General features: G+C 34.1%; 1 protein-coding gene across 7 annotated transcripts in view; it reads left to right on the top strand.

Moving 5' to 3' along the window:
* The window catches only part of CDC42BPA (CDC42 binding protein kinase alpha), a 153562-nt gene that overhangs the window by 103850 nt on the left and 26388 nt on the right, over window positions 1-23324 (top strand). For 4 of the 7 annotated variants that reach the window (XM_045537157.1, XM_045537154.1, XM_045537156.1 and 1 more), the window contains 4 exons: window positions 14413-14517; window positions 18347-18430; window positions 21675-21780; window positions 23049-23185. In XM_045537157.1, the coding sequence (XP_045393113.1) occupies window positions 14413-14517; window positions 18347-18430; window positions 21675-21780; window positions 23049-23185 (432 nt within the window). The remainder of the gene's footprint in view (window positions 1-14412; window positions 14518-18346; window positions 18431-21674; window positions 21781-23048; window positions 23186-23324) is intronic. The other 3 variants (XM_045537155.1, XM_045537159.1, XM_045537160.1) reach the window with 1 other exon arrangement.

Below are 23324 nucleotides of genomic sequence, written 5' to 3'. Positions count from 1 at the left end.
GAGACTGTACATTTGTATTGAACAAAACGTCTAACAAAGGTCTAAACGTGAGTCATTACAAGATGTAACAGCGATTTCATCTTGCCTAAGAAACAGTAAGAGCAGAACAATCCCAACTTTTGAAATAATTTTGACACTTTTCTTCTCCAAAGTATAGAGCCACAATAAAAAAAGCAAGAGAAGAATGTTGGAGCTCACAATAGAGTATTTTTGCTGATTCCTGGTCCAAATCAATTCAATTTTTGGGAAAGTATACAATAAGGAATGCTTTTTGTTAAAAGTATTATACAGACTCTGTTAGGCAGATTCTATACTAATGAAATACTGATCATTCCTCACTATTTAAATTCTTTGCTGAAAAAAATCAATTTCATGTTATAAAGTATACTTTGTCTCCGAAAATTTAAGTTGGTGGTTGTATCTTTATTCAACAAATAATAATCATGTATCTACGTGCAAGGCACTATTCTAAGTGCTGGAAATACAATAGCAACCAAAATAGAAAAAGTCCCTCCTTTAGAGAACTTCCATTCTAGTGGGAAGACTTAGAAGCAGAGATTCTGTTGCTTACTTTTAGTTGTTAGCTTCTACAGTGCTTATATTTAATTCGATTATTAATGATTTGTCATGAGCTTCATTGTATTACATTTTAGGCACATTATGTGAATTATATTACATTCCTTTAGGAAAATGCAAAATAATCACTCTTTAAAAAGTGATGTTTCTTGAGAACAATGACAGTGACTACTTTTCTCATTTATTTATTTGAATTAATGTCATTTGCCTTTTAATTGTTTTATAAAATTTTTGATTTATTATTTGTTCTTATTAAATTGCTTCATCCATATTTTCTATTTTTTTATTGCTGTATTCGTTAAATAGGATTCCTTTTCTTCTTCCTCATCTTCACTGATTGATTTTTTGGATGACGTAAGTCTTTGATTTTCAAACCAATGCATCCTTCAGTAAAAGAGATCAGTGAATTGATTTGAAGAATTTGCCTAGTAATGCAGTCAGTTTTAGAAATAATCACACTTGAAAATTTACCTGTGGGCCAAAATATGCTTCTTTCTTATCTTAAATATAATGAAGGCTTTATCATTATTAAACATAATAAAGTAAAAGTATACTTGAAAAATGCGTTGGCCATCAGAGAATCTCTGATTTCCATTCTTTGCAAGAATTCTAAAGACTGAAATGTTTATTTAATTATTATCACTATATATATAAATAATTGCTCATTTTTATTTTTCATGGTAATTTCTATTTTACCTTTTTCTTTTCAGCACTTTACTGTTTAATTTCTATGTTGGTTACAAATAAACCTCTGGCTGTATAATCAGAAAAAGTGACTTTTTATTAAATTCTTCAATAGCTTTTATTATAACACAATAATAGAGTATAAATCAATTTTTAATGCTGACAGAATTTTTCTTCTAATGTGAAAAGTGATTTTAGCTAACGTGGTATGTGCACTGTAAATGGACTACATTATCGTTTTCTCTCCAGAATTAATTCTACAGATTTAATAATTTAGAAGTTCCTATTAAATGTGTATAATTCATTCTCTTTACGTTACTGCCTAGCATATACATTCCCTCTATTCCACATTAAATGCCACAGTAATCCTTGTCATGGAGCATTTTGTTATCTTGTTGAACATTCAGTCTTTGTAGAAATGGGGAATAAAATGGGTTCAAATGCAAATGTTGCACATAGAACTGTTTTTAAAACCAGTGGACGTTCTATAAATGTTTTGTTAGAATACTTACAATGCTCAGAAGAGTAGTCAAGCATAATCTCCACTAAAGGAACCTCTTGATTTGGATGTTTTAAAATTATTGAACAAAAAAGTGATTTTTGATATGTTTGAGTTATTCATATCAAAGTGTGCACATTTTTATTCTAAATGGAAACTTTTGTTATTCTTGAGACAAAGAATTATTCTGGTTAATTCTATGTTGTGATTAAAAGAGAATCCTCTTGATGTACAGTGGTATTGCACGTTATAATCTGCTATTCAGTATGTTAAAATACTGAATATGGTATTTCTATAAAGATATCATTTACCTTAAAAAGAATGAGAAGGAAGTTTGAATAAATTATTTTGATTCTTTCCACTAGAAAACCATTTTCATTTTTCTTTCTGACTGTTCTCTCCATCCCCTTTCTTCCCACAAAAAAAAAAATCTTTGATTATAAAAATAGGAACAGTAGTATTTTGGCAAATAAATAAGCTCTTCTCAGCAGAAGCCCCTACCGGAACGCACGCCTCATCCAGTCCCTGGCTTGGTTTCGCTGTCACAGGCCCTCTGTCATGGGCACCACCTGGCTGTCATGCCTGAGCCCCAAGTCACAGCCATTGCCTGCTGTTAATTTCCTCCCGGAGTATATACTTTCTCTTCCTTCACCCACCATTATGCAGCATAAGTGCAAATCAAACATACAACCAAATTTTATAGCAGTACAAAGGACCCCTACTATAAAGTAAAAAGGAGTTGAGTTCACAAAAGCTGCCGAATCTTTGATTCGTACTCCAGCTCTTAAAAGGCATGATTTCCCATTCATTTGCATGCTAAGCTTCCTCCTCCTGATTTATTGGTTAAGTGTATAAGCAGGCTCAAATCCTGCCTGTACTGCTTTCTAGGCATATGACTGGAGGAAGTTATCTAACCTTTCTGTGCCCTAGTTTGCTCATCTGACAAATAAGAATAATATAATAGAGCTAATCTCATAAGGTTTGAAGATTTAAAGAAACAGTGTATATAATGCCCTCAATAATACTGGTTAGTATTTCCTTATTCTTAATAAGCTGGTTCCCTCCCTTTTTCTGTATTCCCTTCAGCTTCCTTTATTGTCCATCAATTCAATTTCACTAAATGCTTTCTTCATCACTCAGACTTCCACCCGCCGGTATGAACCACTCTGCTTTCCTTCGTAGTTGTTGAATCACATGACCATTGGAAAATGATTTTTGTCAGTCAGGTGGAGGCCAGCAGTGAGCTCACATTTTAAAAATATTTTATATTCTTAATCTATATTTTTATGGCACAAACCTGTTTCTCTTTATAGTTTGTAACTGTGATCGCCTCTCCCAGAGTTATCATTCATTCATCTTATGCTCAAAGTTGTAGTGGAATGACGTTTTGAACAGCGGTATTCAATCTTTGCCATGCTTGAGTTCAGCATCCAAGACATTTAAAACTCATAAAACTCAAGTTCTTCTGTAGCTCCCTTTCTGTTAAGCATTTGGATCCTTAAGGGACAAACCAAATCTTGATTGTTCTCTGTGGCAAATCTAGTTATATTGTGCATGATGCTTATAATATGTGACAGCCTCTGTAGTAAGTAGGCTCGAATGTGTAGTACACATGCTTCTGGCTATTTCGTTTGTTTGTTTTCTGTCTCATTGCTGTAGAAAAGATTATGTTGAAGACCTAAAATCTGAATTGCAGCTAGAACTGTAGGTATAGGAGGGAATGATGCTAGTATTAAGCAGAATTGCAGAAATCAAGTTTCCTTTGGTGTCTACGTCCTTGATCTTCTCTCTCTGCCCTCAAGAGTCCAGTTCTCATGGTGCCCTCTGATTTGTCAGAGCTTTACCATCCCTGCCCGTCCTCTTTCAAATTGCCTTCTGGTTTCCTCCTCCTACTTTGACCTACCCACACAGGCCTATTAAAACCATAATTTCTTTACTTAAAACAGTACACATAATCACTCTTCCACCCTTAATTTTTCCTCAGCATGTTTTGCCTATTAATTCAAAATTCAAATGTGAATGCTGGGATTTTGGCAGTAGGGGAAGATGTTTAGATCAGGATACTTTCATTTTAAGTCACACTGTTCAGTCATTCCTCCGTGTGTACGAGTAGCTTTGACAGAAGCAGAGGAGCGTGTGTAATACCAGTCACGTCCTTCCCTCTCGGAAAGTGAGAGGAGGCAGTCGGGCAGAGCGGAATATTTCTTCAACACACTCTGCTTCTGTAAGGGTGTAGGCATTTGGGCTTATCTACATGTGGAATCATAGACTTTTAAAGGAGAAAAGTACCTTAGAAAATATTTAGTTCAGTGATTTTAACCATTATTTATCACGGCACTCTCCTATTAGTAAGAAGGAATAGATTACTCTCCGATTAATAAGAATGGCTTTTTAGGGTTCTCAATCTTTGGGAGAATAGGGAAGTGTGGTGGTAAGTGGTTATGCATAGCATTGCTTAGGACAGATAAAGAAGAGTGTGAGTTAATTTTATAAGAAATTGAACAAGATGCCTTTTCATCATCAGTTTCCTTTAGAGTTACACAAATAAAAACCATGAGATTAAAAAAAAAAGAAAGAAAGAAAAGAAATTGAGACCACTCTGGTGAGGTATTAAGAAAGCAGTAAAACAGATACCAAGATCCCGTCTGCTGCGGAAATTACTTCTTCTACTCTCATCTTTTCCCTTAATCCCACATATCCAATCCTGGACTGTCTGTGATTAGCCCATATTGGGCCCAGCCTTGTCCTCTAGGTAACTGGGTGAGGGGCAAATGGAGCTCAGCAGCTTGGATTTTCCCATTTCTCTCCCTGATCTAGTCCCTTGATCCCAGTGGACCAGACGCAGAGACTGTCACCCCAAGTTTACAGCAACTTCCTACTCTCTTCGGTTCATTGTTTTCTTTTCAGTTGAGTCAAAAACCGCTTGGCTTGACTGTATTAAAGGTAATACTAATTGTAGTCATGTATTTCTCCCATATAAGTCAATGAGCTGTTTGCTCTTTATATTTGATAAACATGTCATATGTGGAATATATGCTAGGTAAGTTTTGAGTTTTATTAATTTGCAATTCTACACTCTGTTCATTCAGTCCAAGTTCACAAAAACAGAAATTGCCACTTGCCTGGCAAATGGGAATGTATTCAGCTTGCTTTTTGTAAGTTGTCTTACTCTGGTATACTGAGGAAAGAGTAAATCAGGGAATTAAAGCTCTGGAATATAAAAGAATAGAGATAGTATCTGTAGTCCAACTGTGTGGTCTTCTTAATACTGTTTTCCTTGCCTGTATTCTGGAATATAAGAGAAGAAAGTAGTCTGAGAGTATTGGCAGGCTGAGTTCTAGACTGGTTTTAACCTCATATAGAATCATACTAAGATGTTCCAAAATATTTAATTAATTTGTCATGGTTCCTAGCTGCTTTCATTAATCTGTTGATTTTAACATTGTTTTCTCACCCAGCTTCTTTTACCTTCTATCATAAGCAATCCCAGAAACCTGAGGCTCGGCAGCATAGTTTCATCTATACCTGGGCAAGGTTCATTACATGTGAGAATAGGTAGAAGACAGAAATTTAAAACACATACTGTAAAGATTTTTAATCCTATGACTAAAATCAGGCCCATAATATTAAGCAATGTTTCTTGTACTTGAACTTTTCACTTTTCTCTTAAATTTTCTCTAACTCCTGTAGACCCCAGTGTATAAATTCCCCTCTGTAGGTCCTCATAAAAATTTTGTACTCCCTCCTCTCGGTTCCCATACAAACCTTGTACATATCTCTACAATAGCAGTTGTCACATTGTTGCTGGCATTATGTCTCCCTACCAGTCTCTGAACTGCCATGCCGTATTTATCTTTCAATCCCTCGTACTGTCTGCACCGTACCTGACATATCATAAACTCTCAATAAACATTAGGTTGTATTGAATATAGGAAATGGCCTGAATGCAGTTTATATTTGTGAAGTTCTGCTTGAGCATCACAAAGTTTCAGAAACTTGAAAAATATTTTGAGATAATTGTTACTGTTTTCTAATTACTTAATGCTTTAATGTCAAAAAGGCGAAGGTCCCTCCTCTGACTAAGCCTAATGTCTAGTTGGGATAGACAGTATTGTTCAAATAACTGTGTTTTCATTTTAATCCACTATCATTAATTCTGAAGTCATATTTAGCTCTTATCATTTAAAAGAATCATCCTTGAAAAGAGTAAGAATTTGGCAGGTAAATGTCTTAAAACAAGGCTACTTAATTAAATCTCTTATTAAATACTTGCCAGTGCTAAATCAGAATTATCTAGATCCTTTTTGTTCTCATATGTTTCAATTTGCCACTGCCAACCTTTCAGGAAAAGAAATTGTCCATCACTTGATGGAGGATTATTTTGTGGGTCACTGTTTTTGTACATGGGCCAATGAAAAGTTTATGCTTCACCTTAGCCCTAATCTGAGCAACTGTTTCTTTACTGTCCTTTCCTCCAGTTTTTCCTGAAAATGTACGTACTTTCAACCTATCTGAAAATGTGGCTTTATATGTATGTTCATATATTTTGTCTGTGAATGCCCTAGTAGTCACTGAGAGTCTTACATGTGTAAATATTTGTAACATGTAGTATTCTCCTTTCTTTGTTGAAGCGCTCTCCATCCTGTACTCCAGCTAGCAAAGGCAGACGTGTAAGAGACTATTGCACTTTGTGTACCCATCCTGATGCCTTCTACCCCGTCTCTCATCCTTTTGCCTGCGGTTGCAGAACATGTTAACGTTTTTGTGACATATTATTACATTTATTGCATGCTTTGTGCTGCTGCTCCTGCTATTGCTACTATGCTTTTATGTATTTTCTTTTATTTTTTGGTTTTTTGGCTTTGGCCGCAAAGCTTTAGGAATGTTCATATAAATTTCTATAACCAAACTACTAAGATAATAAGATATCTTTTTTATTTTGATTGGGGGGAAAAAGTAATACTAAAGTATGCTTTCTAAATCGATCAAAGTAAATGAGTTTCCAAATAAGAATATGATACAAACAAATAAATAAATATGTATTTCTTAGTAATTTTAGTTACGTGTAAAGAAAACGTGATAATTCATGTTGTACAAGATTTTTAAATTATAGATCTTATTGACTACAGTTTTATGTAAATCAGTTCTGGAGAAATCTTGAGAGGGTTTTTTTTTTTTTAAATGTAGTTCAAAGGAATCTCCCTAAATATCTTATATGTGTAGATTTGAGGAGATGTTAATAATAAATCCTTTGTATTCTAAGATAATTCCAAGATTTAAAAAATATGTATAAGTCTTTATATATTTATTATTAGCAAACTATAAACATCTTCCAGTGCTAATGCTAGCTTCTTGTTTTTCTCCTGAAATGGGTACACCATTATCCCTATGCTACAAGATTCTGATATGCCTAGAGTGGGGAATCTATATGTGGAAAAGTCTCACATTTTCCTAAACCACCCTTCATCCCAACACCAGTCATGTATATACGTGCATAATCCCAGTTTGAAAGTCATAGGCTAGCTGATACTGTTTGTTGGGATTTTTGATATACTATTTAAGATAGTAAGGTTAGAAAGGGTAAAGTAGGCTGGGTGTGGTGGTGGCTCTATAATGCCGGCACTTTGCGAGGCTGAAGCAGGAGGATCACTTGAGGCCAGGAGTTCAAGACTAGCCTGGGCAACATAGCAAGACCTTGTCTCTACCAAAAAACAAAAAAAAAGCCTAGCCAGGTGTGGTGGCATGGACCTGTATTCCTAGCTTCTTGGGAGACTGAGGTGGGAGGATCACTTGAGCCCAGGAGTTCTGGGCTGTAGAGAGCTATGATTGCACCACTGCACTCCAGCCTGGGCAACGGAGAGAGATGCTGACTCCAAAAAGAAAAAGAAAAGTCAGTAATAGATATAAGTTTTTAATGTTCACCTGTCACCTTCATGATCATTGATATTGATCAATACCTTAAATCCAGGATTCTTGGACTTTGAGAGTTCTAGATCAGGGAATTCTCTGGTTTATGGAGAACGCGGGAAGTAGTAGGGTGGCCTACTGCATCCTCTGGTCTTTCTGAATTCAACTGAGATCTCATTAATTACTGAAATTTATTAGCAGATTGCCAGTTCAATTGAGTTCTTGGTTATTTTGAGATTTGTAGAGAGTTAAAACCATTAGGTATTTGGATTTATCAAATTAATCTGAGTATAAATTATATAACCTCTACAAGAGAAGACCAAAATGTTGTATGCCCAATTATATTAAGTTCAAATCATCAGCCTGTGAATTGACTAAATTTTTAACTTTTTTAATCAGGTTATAATTTAGAGAGGTTTTGTTTTTCTGATTAATTTTATTATGGATTAGTTACATCTCACTTGCCTTGCAGACTTCTGGGGCCTTGGCCGCCTGGAGCGTTTCTTTGAATCTTGAAATAAGGAAAATTTTTTGAAGGAAGTAACTGTTATAAGGTCCTTACTCTTAATTCTATAGGATATGAATAAGCCACAATTAACCAGAATCTATTGACTTATAATTACAAAACTTTTTAAAATGCAGAGGTGATGGGCTTGATTATCTGCCTTCCTGGTCGCCTTCAGTTTTCCTTGATTAAGTATCTGACAAATAAAAAGTCAACCACTGAAAAGTGGTCGTGCCTGTGAAGGAGATGATTGAAGAATTATAAATTATTCACCAGTTAAATACAAATATCTCAGTGGCGTAGTGCAGAACCCCAATAGTCCCTGGGACATCAGTGCATTTCAGTAGACACAAATAGTTACCGTTCCTAACAGTGGCCTTGAATGTAACAGCATATGATTTTATGTTATATGCCATGTTTTTTAGACAAATTATACACTACTTTTATGGCTGGGCGTGGTGGCTCACACCTTTAATCCCAGCCCTTTGGGAGGCTGGGGCGAGAGGATCACTTGTGCCCAGGAGTTCAAGGTTACAAGTGAGCTGTGATTGCACCACTGCCCTCCAGGCTAGGTGACAGAATGAGACCCTGTCTCAAAAAAAGAAAAAAAAAATTTTTATAAGTAACTTAAATGTCATATAAATGAGGTAGTATTACTAAATTGTTTCCCATATTCTTTTTTCTAGTATACTATTAAGCCTCGTTTACAATTTGAATACCTACATTCTTTATAATTAAGCATAGTATAAGAAAAATTTGTTATTAACAGTATTATTAATGTCTGAATATAAATGGTTAGGGAGAGTTCCATCGTGATTTCATTATTAGTGAGAAACACTGAATGTTTCATTTCAGCTTGTTCCTTTAGAGTTTGGAGCAGAGATTATATTAATAAATAGCCAATGTGTGGGTTAACATTCTTTTGTTTTTCTAGAACATTTGTAAATTCTCCAGAGTAGATATTCAAATCAATATATTGAAAATAACTTGAGAAGAAATTCTCATAAAGAGAAATAAGTTATGTTATTTGTAACTAGTAAGATTACACTTATTAGTCACAACCTTCAGTAATTTGTTGTTGTGATTTGTTTTAGAGTGATAAAATATTATATTTACTGTTTTCCAAATGATACAGTACTTTTGTAATACTGGTTTTTTATCATTAGATCAATTAACAGAAATAATTGTTTCACCAGAGGTTTGAGGTTTAAGTGTTCTGAATACAAAATATTAGATTACTTGTCACTTTGTGTCCAAAATACTTCTAGGTAAAGGATAAAGAAAATTAATAAAAACTGGATATTTTTCAGTTGATGTAGTTTTATATTTACCAATACAAACAGCATGTTAGATGTAAGCTATTTTTTGATAGGTCCACTGTTTATAATTCATATCATATCTTTGTATCTTTTACTTAAAAACCAAGTTTCTTATGAGAATGTTGCTACTTGTACAAATCTGTAATTATTTTGGGGGGTAAAAAAGGCCCATTGACACATATTCAAGATAAGTAGTTTTAGGTTTTTTTTATTATTTATTAGGAAGACCATACTCATAATTTGAGGAATTCTTGATAAATGAGGCATCTAAAAATCAGACAGTTGCCTGATCTTGGAAAGAAAGGAAAAAAAAAAAAACCCTTTCTATTTTTATGTACTACTTTAAGAATACATTTGAGGATCATTTATTAGAAAAATCATAATAGATTCTGGGAGCGTTGTGGACTTTTCGTATAACAGTGTTCTGCAGTGTGAACAATACTGCTGATATTCAGCTTTTTGCTCTTTTTTTTAGACAGAGCATTAAGTAAAAACTGATACTAGAGTATAATAGATGTTTCTAGTGCCTGTTCCTCAGAATAACTCCTTAAAGTATGTTTATGTAGGAAAAAAATCGGTTAACCAAAACATTTTTTAAATTGCATTTACATAAAGATATTCCTTATTTATTTTTCTCAGTGGATTGCACCTTAGAAGTATTGAGTGAATTGCTTACACTGTTCAGATAAGATTTGTTTCTAAGGTCCTTCTTTGGACAATATCAAAATATACTGTCCAACAAATATTAGCTATTTATTGCCTTTTACTGTTTCCCCTTTTTTATTCTATTATAAATCTGATTATTGAGTTAAAATATCTCTACTATTGATGTATATCATATTTATTAGCTTTTGCTGCATTATTCAATTCATTGCTTATACTTAATGCTATAATGTTTTAGCATGCAAAAAATTTAATTTCCATGGTTTAAATATAATATTAATAATGACTGTATTTGTTTTTAGGATTTTAAGTGCTTTGTATAAAAATAACTGGTGGTATTAATCAGTTGCTTTGCTGCCATATGATATCTGAATCATTGCCAGTTATTAAAATGAGTTTTAGTCTATTCTTTAAATCCTAACCCGGAGTCATTGAATATTATGAAAGTTTAATAGAATTAATTGCTGCTTAGTTAATATAATAAGCTATTAATTACAAATGCATTCTTAAGCACTTAATTATAGTTAAAATTAATAACATCTTGAAAAGCATAATCTGATAATTAAAACTTTGATAAAGAAAATATGTGATACTGTATTTTTCTTATTGTCATACCACTTTTGAGATATTATTTACACTGGCAGTAATCTAGAAAGGAAATGAAATATTAAAATTTGTTAATGTTGTTAGCTTCTAGTAGAGTCTTTTAAAAGACCTGGGAAGTTCTTTTAAGTTTGATATTTAAAACTTTTTTTGCTCTGAGTTAACTCATCTTTACTAAGCTTTGTTCCTTGTCTTTATGAGAAACACACTTGGAAAGTAAAGTGGTAATTTTAAAACCACAATTATATATTCATGGTGGGTTTTTAAAATTAAAAGTCAGAATATTGTTATAAATGGCATAGTTCAACTTTTTAATCTGTTCAGTTAATACCATCTCCAAATGTTATTCTACTGTTTTTACTTATTTTTAATTTTTTAGAAGGAAACTAACTTGGTTTTGTTTAATCTTTGAAATTGATTTTTACTTTAAGAGCATACAGCTCTAAAAAAGCTAGTATGGCCATTTTCATTCTATTTTTACAATTAGTATTGGTTTATCTTTTTAATTGAAACATTTTCTGCTTTTGAATAACTACCTTTTACCTCATTCAGCTAAGAAAATTATTTTAAAATCTATCTTCATTTCTGTTGTTCTCTCTCATTTTTATTGATGGGTGAACACTAGTTAGGTCTGTTAGACTTTAATAAAAACTGATTCTTCAGGAGAGCCAAGAGGTATATATTAAAAGCTTCAAGAGTTGAGTCACTAGTTTGTGTAATCACAGATGAAACTAATGGTGTATTTTTCCTTTACCCAATATCACACTGTCATAATTTCACGTTTTCAGAAGGTCCTAAAACATTGCTGGTGAATGTTTTAACAACCATTTTTGGGGCCGAGGGGAGCCCTGCTTTTTAGATTTGCCGGTTTCATGATGTAAACATCCCATTAGACCATGTACTGACAGAATGGCTTAAGGTAGCATATTCTAATTTCAGTGCAAAGAAAGCATCAAACAGTATGCTCAACTTCTGTCAGAACACGTTTACATGGCTCAGAGAGCAGGCCTGCTGTAAAATGTCAACCAGTACTATTGGAAACAGCAAGTTACTGTGTTTCTCATTTTTAAAGAGTTTTTAAAGTCACTGGACCCAGAGGTTACAAAGCCAGTACATTAACTATTCAGTCCTATTCCCAGCATTCTTCACACAGAAAGTGCTGATTTTCTGTGTTTCAGTGAAGCTTCAGGGCTAAAGGCTTTTGTGACAGGTCAGAAACTTTTAAATTTTCTGAAAATGGCCCAGTTTTTTGCACATAGAAAATCCTCTACTTGGACACTCAGTTTTAAGTTCTTAAAATGTATCAATTCTGCTTTGCTTATCAGTCCAATTTTAACTGAACCCCCTCCCTTATGAACTCTTAATTTACCTTACCACGTATATAATCTTGTAGAAACTAGAAGGAAGAGATTTTTAGAACATAAAAGACATTTCTGCCTTATTCCCAGTCCAGGGTCACGTTTCAGATTAATGATTTAAATTGGTTGCGTTCTCCCCGGCTGTCCCTGAATAAAATTGTGAACTGGCAGAATTTGTCTTGAGTCCCATTTTCTTCCTTGACTGTCCTCTTCCTAGTCAGAATTCACTGTCAACGTGGCTTCTCCTTTGGCATGTGTAATTGTGATGTTTAATGGACATCCTTGCAGTTTAAGACGACACTTTAAAAAAAAATTTCTCCTAATGATGACTTGAGCCCTGTCACTTGATGGGAAGAATCAGCAGAACTTGTAGGATCCCATTTGGAATTGATGTTCTCTATTGTAATTTTGTACCTGTTCATTTTTAAGTTTTCTTTTATTTCACTGGTAAGATGATACTCAGTTTTAAACACTAGAAGTGTACAAGTTACTTTGTTACAATAAAACTAACACACTAAAAAAAATTCACTGTCAGGAAATGAGATAATGTAACAGCCTCCATGATTGTTACATTACTTTGAGTATCTCTGCCATGGAGATGCCTGTGTAAAACAGAAAGAACTGAATTTGGAGGCAAGAGGTAGAATTCAGGCCTGGTTCTCCAGCTTCACAAGGGACAGTACTTTTATGAGATCAGCCACATCACACATGCAGAGCTGTTACTCAGCCGGTAAGCTTTAGTTCAGCAGTCCCAGTTTTTAAAATGTTGAAGTACTTTCCTAGCAGTTGGTAAATCATTAGCTGCTCCAAATCCCCTAGATTCCCTCACTGAGACCCTTATTCCTCACTTCTCCAAAATCTAAAAATTAAAGGGTAAGGCCTGGTGGTAGCCATGTTGATCAGCCCCACCAAAGCCTTGTTTTGGGGTTGCTGCAATACCTGTCTATGCCCACCATCCTGGGAGGTCATAGCCGGGCAGCAGTAGAGGGTTGCCTTAGTGTTTGCAGCCTGCTAGCCTGTCCCTCCCGAGCATCTGTCAGATTTTTAAAATTTTCCAGATTGAACAGAAGTTTACTGTTTTCTGCATATGTAACGTATCATAAATCCATAGTAGTATACATTATTTATAGATGGGAAAATATCCCTAAGTTGAGAAAATAATTTGTAGCCTTAGAGATTGAAGCCATGTGCCCAGAGTTCTGTTGAGATGAAAACAGAGCTGAGAAGTTAATTTCTAGGGAAGCCTTTTGTTTCCAAGTATATCTATTCCCAGTCGTTTATTATTCAGCCCAGAATTTTAAAGAGGTTTTGTTTGTTCATTTAGTTTCGAGTACAAGGGTGCACGGGCCATTATTATTTTAATCAGTTGTTCAAATAATTCTACTTTGTCAAAACATTCTCATGACTGCACCTGAATCTTTTCTTCCTGGCAGTTCTAAGGGGTACATTATTGTCATCATGTCTTCCATCTAAAATAGTAATCGTAATAATAACAAAGGAAAATTTTAAGTTTATATTTAAAATCCTTAAGCTGATGCCCTTTTTACTGATTTGTAATTTCTGATCTAAGCATTGTTCTTGCTGTACACCCTATTGGAAACAAGTTCCCTAACCTCCTTTCCAAATTGTCTTCATTGCCCTTTCATTTTAAAAACTCAATCCTAGTAATTTTGAAAATTGCCATCAGATCTTTTATGCTAAATTTTAACCCAAAGCATTTTTAATTTCTAAACATACTTGGCTTAAAAGACTGCAACTGGATGGATGTAAGTGCTGGTATTTCTACTGCTACAAAATAAAAAGGAGATTTACTTTAGTCACCAGCATGGAGCTGACAGGTAGTTTCTTTTACTTTCAGTAAATGACTAGTAAGAGACCAAATTTTATTCTTATTAAGGACAAAATTATCTCTTTATCTGTAGGGTACGTCTCTATTAAGTATCAAATATTTTGCATGTATTTCACATATATGACTTATTTTGTGAAAGACAGAAGTTCCATGTGGAATACAAATACGGAACACGGAGCGGAGACGAGTGCTCCAAGTTAGGGGATCAGTGAAGACTGGGAAGGAGCCTTTGGCTCACTACTGGTGTCTTAACCCGTGTTTACATTACAGCTAGCGGTTATGATTTTGTGTAATGACACGTCCCAACGTGAATATTCAAACTAAAGTTTGTCATCCTCCTTTCTTAAGAAATGTTGTCATAATCATGCCTTACAGAAATTGACTGCAAGCTGCACACTGTTTAAAAGTGATTTCTTGGGTTTTTTGTGTTTCCTGACTTATTTTCCTAGACTGATCCCGTTGAGAACACACATGTACGGAACCCGAGCGTCAAGTTTTACATCCAGTCAAGGTCCACATCTCCTTCCACCTCTAGTGAAGCTGAGCCAGTTAAGGTGCCTCGTTGGAGCAGCCTTGCTCCCCGACTCTTCACTTGTGTCAGGAAAGAGGGAATTGAAAAAAACAAGTGAAATCTGTCTTCTTTTAGTCAAATATGTTGCATAATAAGTCAGTCTATTGAAATCACTACACTTAACTGATAATGTAGATAGAAGTAGAAAACTAAAGTAGAAAAATTGTCCCCAAATATTCAACCTGAAATAGACAAAAAAAAAATATAAAGGCAGTCTTTATTTTAATTAGAGAACTGTGTAGAACAGAGGATAGAGTTGTGTAAATTTGGGAATTATATACAAACTTTGTAGGCACTTGGCAGTCCAGGTGTCATTCTCACATTTTAAGTCTTCTAATAAATTTTATAAGCTGTGATATAATTAATCTGTGACATCATAAATAGAGCTAAAAAATAAAATTGCCACTGTTGGCAACTGAATAGTTTACCTGCTAAAACAGCAACTGGCATTCAACTAAATCATGCCTTTTAGTAATTTAAAAAAACTGTGCTGTCTTTACACTTCTGTCAATCAGTTGGTCAGTTTTCTCAAGAGGGATCATTTGCTCCACAAGTTAGAGGCATGTTGTACCTCAGTTCCTGCCATCTTGCTTCAGGGTGCAGTTCTGGGCCTTCACTCAGCATCACCGTTCAGACAGAGCTCCCTGCTTTCGTTTTTTAATCTCCAGAACTGTGTGTGACATTCCGGTAGAAGCAGACAGGTCAATCTGAAAAGCTGTCTGAAGTGAAGTGTGAGTTTTAATCAGATTCTGACTTGTTTTTTCCAACCCTGTGATAGATTCTTTCAGGTGGGCTAAGTTAATGAGACCCTCTGGTTTTTAAATTATAATTGTCTTAATATTTCGGGTTTATACATTGTATATTTTAATGATAAAATATTTCAAGCTTACAGAGAATATGATATACACCCATGTAACCATCATCCACAGATTTAACAGATATGAACATTTTTCCCTTTTTTTTTTTCAGATTTTTATTCAGAGAAAATATTCCAGAAACGTGAAACACCCTCCTCTGTACCACTCCCCTCTCTACTTTCCCAGACATATCTAACTATCCTAAAGCTGGGGTGCATCTTTCCTTCCTTGGTTTTACATGTTTATTTCATTTGTATCCATAAATGACGCATTATCCATAAATGATACATGGTGATGCTTACCGAGTATTTAAAATGTACACAAATGTTACTGTATCCTTCTGTAACTTTTTGCACTCAAAAGTATGACTTTGAGATTTATTCATACAGATACATGTTCATTAAGTTCATTCATGATAACTGCTGCATAATCTTACATTGTGTGAGTATGCCACAACTATTTATCCATTCTCCTATGGTTGGATATTTAGGTTTCTGACTTTTTGGTATTACAATCAATGCTGAAGTGAACATCCTACTTTTGCAAATGTGTAGAGTCAGTTTAGCATAAGTGCTTAGAAGTGGAATTACTGGGTTAGGTGATACGTGCATCCTCAGCTTTAACCAGATCTTGCCAAATTGTTTTTGCAGTGGTTGGACCAATTTTCACTCTCACCAGCAGTGTGTGAGAGTTCCCCCTTTTCCCCACATCCTTGCCAACCCTTTGTATTGTCAGACATTAACTTTTGCCAATTTGATGGATATGAAGTGAAATTTTTGCTTTAACTAGCATTTCTAGTGTTATTCAGCATCTTTTTATATGTTTATCGATGATTGATGATTTGCCTGTTCATGTCCTTTGTCCATTGTTCTATTGAATTATTTTTCCTGTGGTTTAAGTGTTCTTTATATATTCTGGATGCTAATTCTTTGCTAGCTATATGCATTGCAAATATTTTCTCGCAGTCTGTGGCTTATTTTTAAATTTTATTTTTGGTATTTTTTGTCTTGTGAAAGTTTTGATTTTAAAGTAGTTATATTTATCAATCTTCTGTTTTATGACTTGTGCTTTTTATGTCTTTTTAAAGCAGTTTTTCTCTGTACAGAAATTTTAAAGATTTTCTTCTAAAAGTTTTTAAGTTTTTGTTTTTACATGTTTAGGACCTTAATCAAACTGAAATGTATTGTTATATATAATGAGAAATGGAATTCTAATCTCTTTTTCCCATATAAACAACTGACTCTCCCCCCATTGATTTGTAATGCTGTCTCTGCTTTATATGCATGGATCTGCTTGGGAGTTCTCTATTCTCTTCCATTGTTCTTTTTGTTATTCCTGAACTGACACCAAATTGTCTTAATTGCTAAACCTCTGAAATAATTCCTGGTACCTGGTGTGGTGAGCCACCTTACTCTTCTTCCATTTCCTCTTGACCCTTTATTTTTCGATTACTTTTAAGATTAGCTTATCAAGTTCCTTGTGGGGCTTTTGATTGGAATTACATTGAATTTATAGATTTATTTGAGAATTGACATCTTCATGATACTGAATATTTCCATCTATGAACATGGTGTACATATTAGGTATTTTACGTCCTTTGGTAAAGTTTTATTATTTTCAATATATTCCATATTGCTTGTTAAATTTGTCCCTAGATACCTTAAATTTTTTGTTGCTATGGTGAGTGGAATCCTTTCAAAATATATTTTCTTATTAGGCATTGACCGTCTTTATAAACTCTGTTGATCTTGTATCCAGCACTTTTGCTTGACTCTTTAATTCTTAGAACTTCTCTAGGACTTTCTATGTAAATTCGAATGACAATTTTGTTTCTTATTATTTTTTGTTAACTTTAGTATAGCTTTTCGTTGTTCTCTTTTATCTTTTATATTTATCTTTTCAAATATTAAATTATAAATTGAGTATAAAACTTTTTCAAGCTGTTTAAAAGTAAATAAAATTTAAATTAGAACTAAACTCACAATTAAACAGAAAACTCTGAGAAACTCAACTGAATTCCATTTTAAGGCTATAGTGCATATAAAATATTCTAATTTTGGTGGTGATATAGTAACAAAGGCAAAAGGAGACCATCTGTTTTTCTCTTAATACTTTAAAATATTCTGTAACCTTATGCAAGGACTTTTCCTCTTATTTTCTTGCTTAGCATGCTAAAATGCAGTTATTCTTCATGTCTTGTTTTATACTTTGCTAATTAAGCAACGGCTCTTTTTGCCCACAATAACATCCAATAAAATCACTGGTTCCTTTCTTCAAAGACAAATCTTACAATAATAACCCATAAAAGAATACTATATTTTACAAAGCTAACTAATAAAGATGTTGTTGTTAACTAAATTTATATTAAGTTGAAAATTCCAAAAATATTAAATAATCTCACTCCTTTCTTTGGAAATTAATTTCTGCATAAAAATCCCACTAATCTCAATCTTTGTAGCTATGTATTCAAATCCACAGAGCTGTGTTCTGTATATGTAATATATGTTCTGCATGTGGAAGTTGAGTAGTTAAAATAATTTTCTATTTTTGCTATAAATCCTGCTAAAAACTCTTTCAGATACTTTTTGGAATTAATATGGAAAATTCAGATGAATGTGAAAATTAATATTCTCATTTTTATGTAGGCTACATGCTATAACTTTTTTGGGTTTTCTTGCATGGATTTTCTTTTCCAAATTATTTATTTTTACTAAATAAATTTACAAACTTAAATAATTTTTAGTAAGTGAACAAATATTTGTAGATATTGCAGTCAGAAATTTAAATTATTAACACTGTGAGAATTTTAGCTTTATTGAGTTTTTTTAAATTAGTAGAACTTTTTGCTTTATTTGTATTTTATTTGGTTTTATTTACTTTCGTATTTTTCAAGTTATATTTGAAACAGATGGAGCATTTCATGACACTTATCTCCTTTTTTGCCCCTGGATTCAGATTGTAGACTCTACTCCACTTCCAGTTCACACACCAACCTTAAAGAAAAAAGGATGTCCGGGTTCAACTGGCCTTCCAGCTAAGGTACTCAAGCTAGTTAACAAAGCATAGTGTATTCCAAAAAAAATAAGAATGGATTCCTCTGCTTTGCGTATTTGCTTTGATTTTTTGATACTGATTTCTTCAAAGTTACAATCATATGTTTAAGTAAATACTGATAATAAGGAAATTAAGCGTAAGTATGGCTCTTAGGTTGAAGAGAATAAATAGAAGATTAGCAAATAAAAGGTGTAACTTTCCAATCTGTAGAAGGAAATGCTATCCATTGAATAGCAACCAGAAAGGAAAAAGAGACAAAAGGAAAACATGGTGACACAGTACTCTTGTTGTGTAATAAATTGTCTCAGATCTTGGTAGATTAAAACAACCATTTTTTAATGCTCACAATTTATTGGGGTATGAATTTGGGAAGGGCTCAACAGGGAAATTCTCATTAGGGGTCTTCCATGTAGTTGTATCAATAGTAAGACATCAGCTGAAACTGAAGTTAGCTGAAGATTCGACTGGGCTGGATGTTCAGTTCCCATGATAGGCAGTTATTGCTGTTGATGAGCTGCTCCTGATCTCCCAGCATGACAGTCTCAGTCTTCTTACATAGCAGCTGGCTTCCTGCAAAGTGAACATACTGAGAAAATCAGGTGGCAGCTTCGTGGCTTAAAGCAAAGGTGTATAGAAAGGTAGAGAAAAAAAGGAAAGTAGAGGTCACAAGTAAGTACTACAAAATGGAATTTAAGGTAAAAAACATTAAAAGGCATAAAAGAGAACGTTGTATACTAATAAAGGGAATAATAGATGAAGAAAACAATAATGATCATGATTGTATATGGACCTAACTATAAAGCCCTAAGCTATGTAAAGCAAGAATGATAGAACTAGGGAGAGAAGCAGATTAGAAATAGATTAGAAATTTTAATACACACCCTGTAAACAAACAATATAGTAGGAAATAAATGCAAAATAGAGGACAGACAGAAGGTTAGTATCTGCATACACCTGTAGCTTTTATAAACAAGAGAATAAACTATACAGTAATAGTAAACTGGCTAAAAGCCAAGAAATAAGCAAATGAACGAATAAAAATAGCCAATAAACTGAAAAGATGCTCAAACTTACTAGAAGTTTGGAAAAACCAAATTAAAGTAATAATGAGATATCCGTTGACATTTACACATAAATATCCCCATTAAAAGTAGGGTACTGTGATACATTATAGGTGGAAATATGAATCAATACCACCTTTTTTAAAGCAATCTAAAAACTTTTTTTTTATGTTAGGCAGGCTGGTCTTGAATTCCTGGGCTCAAGCCTTTGTCAGCCTCCTGAGTGTCTGGGACTATAGGCACATGCCACCAAAGCTGGCTTAAAAACATTTTTGATTTAAAGTATTTGTCAGTGCATCTTTTGAATCCAGTGAGTAGAAGATTCTGGGAACTTGATAGCAGTGGGAACTTTGAATCTCACTGAATCTTCACATAAAAAGATAGACAACTAGAAAGGATAGCAGAATTTTAAAACCCACAAATAAGACATAAACAAGAATAGACAGAAAGATTTCCCACAAAGTCCAAAATGCTAACCGAGGGAAACAAACCACCAGCATCTATCCACAAGACCTACATGGTATTTAAAATTATACTAGAGAAAGTTAAGGTAAGGCAAAGGGACTTGTGATGATCTTGAGAGCCAGAAAAACCACCAAAACACCATCAAGTACTGCTGCAAAATTCTGAGAACGGCAGAAAGTGGGAGGGGACTTTGCAGGCTCCACTCCACAGGTGAGTGTGATGGAGGAAGACCTGGCACTGCTAGAGTTACGAGTTCTCAAAACTAACACCCTTCCCTAAGGAGAAACAGCTGGGAGTGGATTCAGACCTGAGCAGGACAGGGAAGAAAAAAAGTTCAGATATATAAGAAGAGGAAATGAAGATCTCAGAAAGTATGAGGTTGTATTTTTTATCATTTTATGAAAATAACAGAAAAGGGAATCTAGAGCCACGGAGCTAGAAAAAGTATCCTAGCCCACCCCTCCCTGAAAATGACAGGAAAAGTAATTTCACTGAAAAATGAGCAATTGAGCCAGGTGCAGTGGTTCACACCTGTAATCCCAGGACCTTGGGAGGCTGAGGTGGGGGCATCACTTGAGACAAGCCTGAGCAACATAGCCAGACCCCGGCTCTACAAAAAATAGAAAAATTAGCCAAGTATGGTAGCGCACGCCTATGGCCCCAGCTACTCAGGAGGCTGAGATGGGAGGATCGGGGGAGTCCAGGAGTTCGTGGTTGCAGTGAGCTGTGATGACACCACTGCATTCTAGCCCAGGCAACAGAGTGAGACCTTGTCTAAGAGAAAATAGAAAGTATTTTTTGAGTGCTTACTATGTGCTGGGCACTGTTTGAAAGGCTTTGTTTATATTAATACTTATTTAACTACCCCCTTGAAGTAGATACAATTTTGATCCTGTTTTAGACCTGAGGAAAGTGAGAGATAGAAGTTATTTGTTCCTAACTTCACACAGCAGAATGAAGGAATGATTATTCATTATAATTCATTTATTGTTAAAACATGTTGAAGAGTTAATCTGAAGAAGAAAGAAGTATTCTGAAGAGTTAAAGTCTACATTGGCTTACCATCATAGACGTCAGACCAGATTTAGAGAACTTTACTGGGTTTTCAGTGGGAAATTTCAGTCTGCCATCTGTCCCTGGAATAATATATTTGTGTGATATTTTTATCTGCTCAAGCATAATATTGCCTCCTTCCATGGAAAAAAAAGAGATCTGTGAAATATATTATTTGTTCTTGGTCCCAGAAGGTGAAATGCGTGGTTTAGAATAGAAATAAGAATTTTCAGTTACTTTTTGTTCTTCCTAAGAAGATATAAAGCATATTAAAATTCTGTAGTTATATAGGCACGTATATGCAAGATTTCGCTTAACTCTTTGCTGAAGGATAATTTGGGGAATTTATAAAAATCCTGAAGCCAAGATTTGTGAGCTAGAAAAAAGCTACAGTTTATATTATATACTTTTCAAATAGCATTTCAGAGCAATTGATTATCATTTAACTTCTTATTTTAGGTTATTCCAGCTCAGTATTGCCTAAAAATATTTAAAGAGTATAAACTAGAAGAAGATACAAAGAGAAATAGAAAGAATTCATTCTACTTCTATTTAAAAAACATTCTAGAAGATGCTGTGGGGTGTAGGGGCTCACATTATGGAACTCCTTTGAATAATTAACATGTATGCTTTATCAATTTGTTTTGCAGCGCAAGACTCACCAGTTTTTCGTAAAATCTTTTACTACTCCTACGAAATGTCATCAGTGTACCTCTTTGATGGTGGGTTTGATAAGACAAGGCTGTTCATGTGAAGGTAAGAACAAAGTGGAAAGAAAATGTGACTGTAGAGTCCTAGCATTTACTATCTAAATTGTAATCGAATAACTTTATTCTCTTTAAAAGGTATAAAATGTTTACTTGTTTATTTTACTTAATCCTTTGCTTTTGTGTGTGTAACAGGAATAGAAACAATAAGCTAAGCACCTTGTCTGTTGAATGTTAGAGAACCTAGACAGATAGATGTTTCCTAGAAACATTTTTTACGGGAAATACATTTAAATGTTTTGTTCATCTTTGTTTCATTATTCAGGTGCATTTGTGGTCCCCAAAATCCATTAACCTCTATGGTGAAAGACATAAAAGTTATCCTTGAATCTATTAATTTAATTTTAACCTTTGTTTAATTTATTAGAAAAATTATTAAAAACTAGGCAGCAACTTGGTATCTTTTAAGAAATATTAAAAGTCTGCCAGTATGCCTCAAAGATGTTTCATTCTTAGTATGAATAGCAGAGGTTTTTCCCTACCCTTTTTGTGCGATTCGTCACGTGTTTATGGAATGCCCCTCTGTGCTTCTGGGCCCTCGGGATGCAGCAGCAGATCGGGGGAAAGACCAGGAACCCACCCACGTGGAGCTCACGTTCTGAGAAGCAAGGGAGAAAGTATAAGGATCATTGGAACAGAAAACAAAGTATATTTATTTGGGAACCTCTTTATTTTTCCTGGGACCTCTGAAATAGAAATGATGTAAATTATAAATGGCATATATTATTAATTTATGAATGTATTAGAAATACACTTTTTTTTAAATCAAGTGAGACTTGCTACTACAGTATCACCTTATGTATGATTTGCTGGTTTATCTCATGAAACAGAAAAGAAGATACTTGGTAATTCAAATTCTAGTACTAGTTTCCATTTCCAGTCTCTTCTGCTCTTAGGGTTGGGAGGAACCTTAGGGGGAATGTGATCAATCCCCATCAGATGCATTTGTTCCCTTTATGTATACTTGTAGCTAGCCTGTATTTGACCACTTTGAGTAAGGGGGAAATTAATAGCATTTTAGGGCAATGCACTCTATGTTTGGTTAGTTCTCACAACTAAAGTAGAAGATCCATATTAGATTGTTTTAACTAGTCCATTGGATACATGGATTTGAAGCCAAAGAAAATGTTGAGGATTAAAAAATAAAATCAAAGATAAGCATTCATCTAACAAGACCTTGCATGCAGTGAGTTCTCAGTGAATTTTCTTTTTGTTGAAATGAATTTTTATCAAACGTTTCTTTTTTCCCTCTGAAAGTGTGTGGATTCTCATGTCATATAACTTGTGTAAATAAAGCACCAACTGCTTGTCCAGTTCCTCCTGAGCAGACGAAAGGTCCCCTGGGTATAGATCCACAGAAAGGAATAGGAACAGCATATGAAGGTCATGTCAGAGTAAGTATGATCAAGTTGGGTTTAGATTAATCTTTTAAGGTTTATTAATGAATTAAAATAAAATATATAGTCATTTTAAGAACATATTACTTGACAGTAAATTAAATGAATAAAATTGATCTAATAATTTTATTTCATT

This window comes from Lemur catta, chromosome 25, assembly GCF_020740605.2.
Source record: "Lemur catta isolate mLemCat1 chromosome 25, mLemCat1.pri, whole genome shotgun sequence".
Taxonomy (NCBI): domain Eukaryota; kingdom Metazoa; phylum Chordata; class Mammalia; order Primates; family Lemuridae; genus Lemur; species Lemur catta.
The sequence above is the reverse complement of the archived record's forward strand: the minus strand, read 5'-3'. Positions and strand labels throughout refer to the sequence as shown.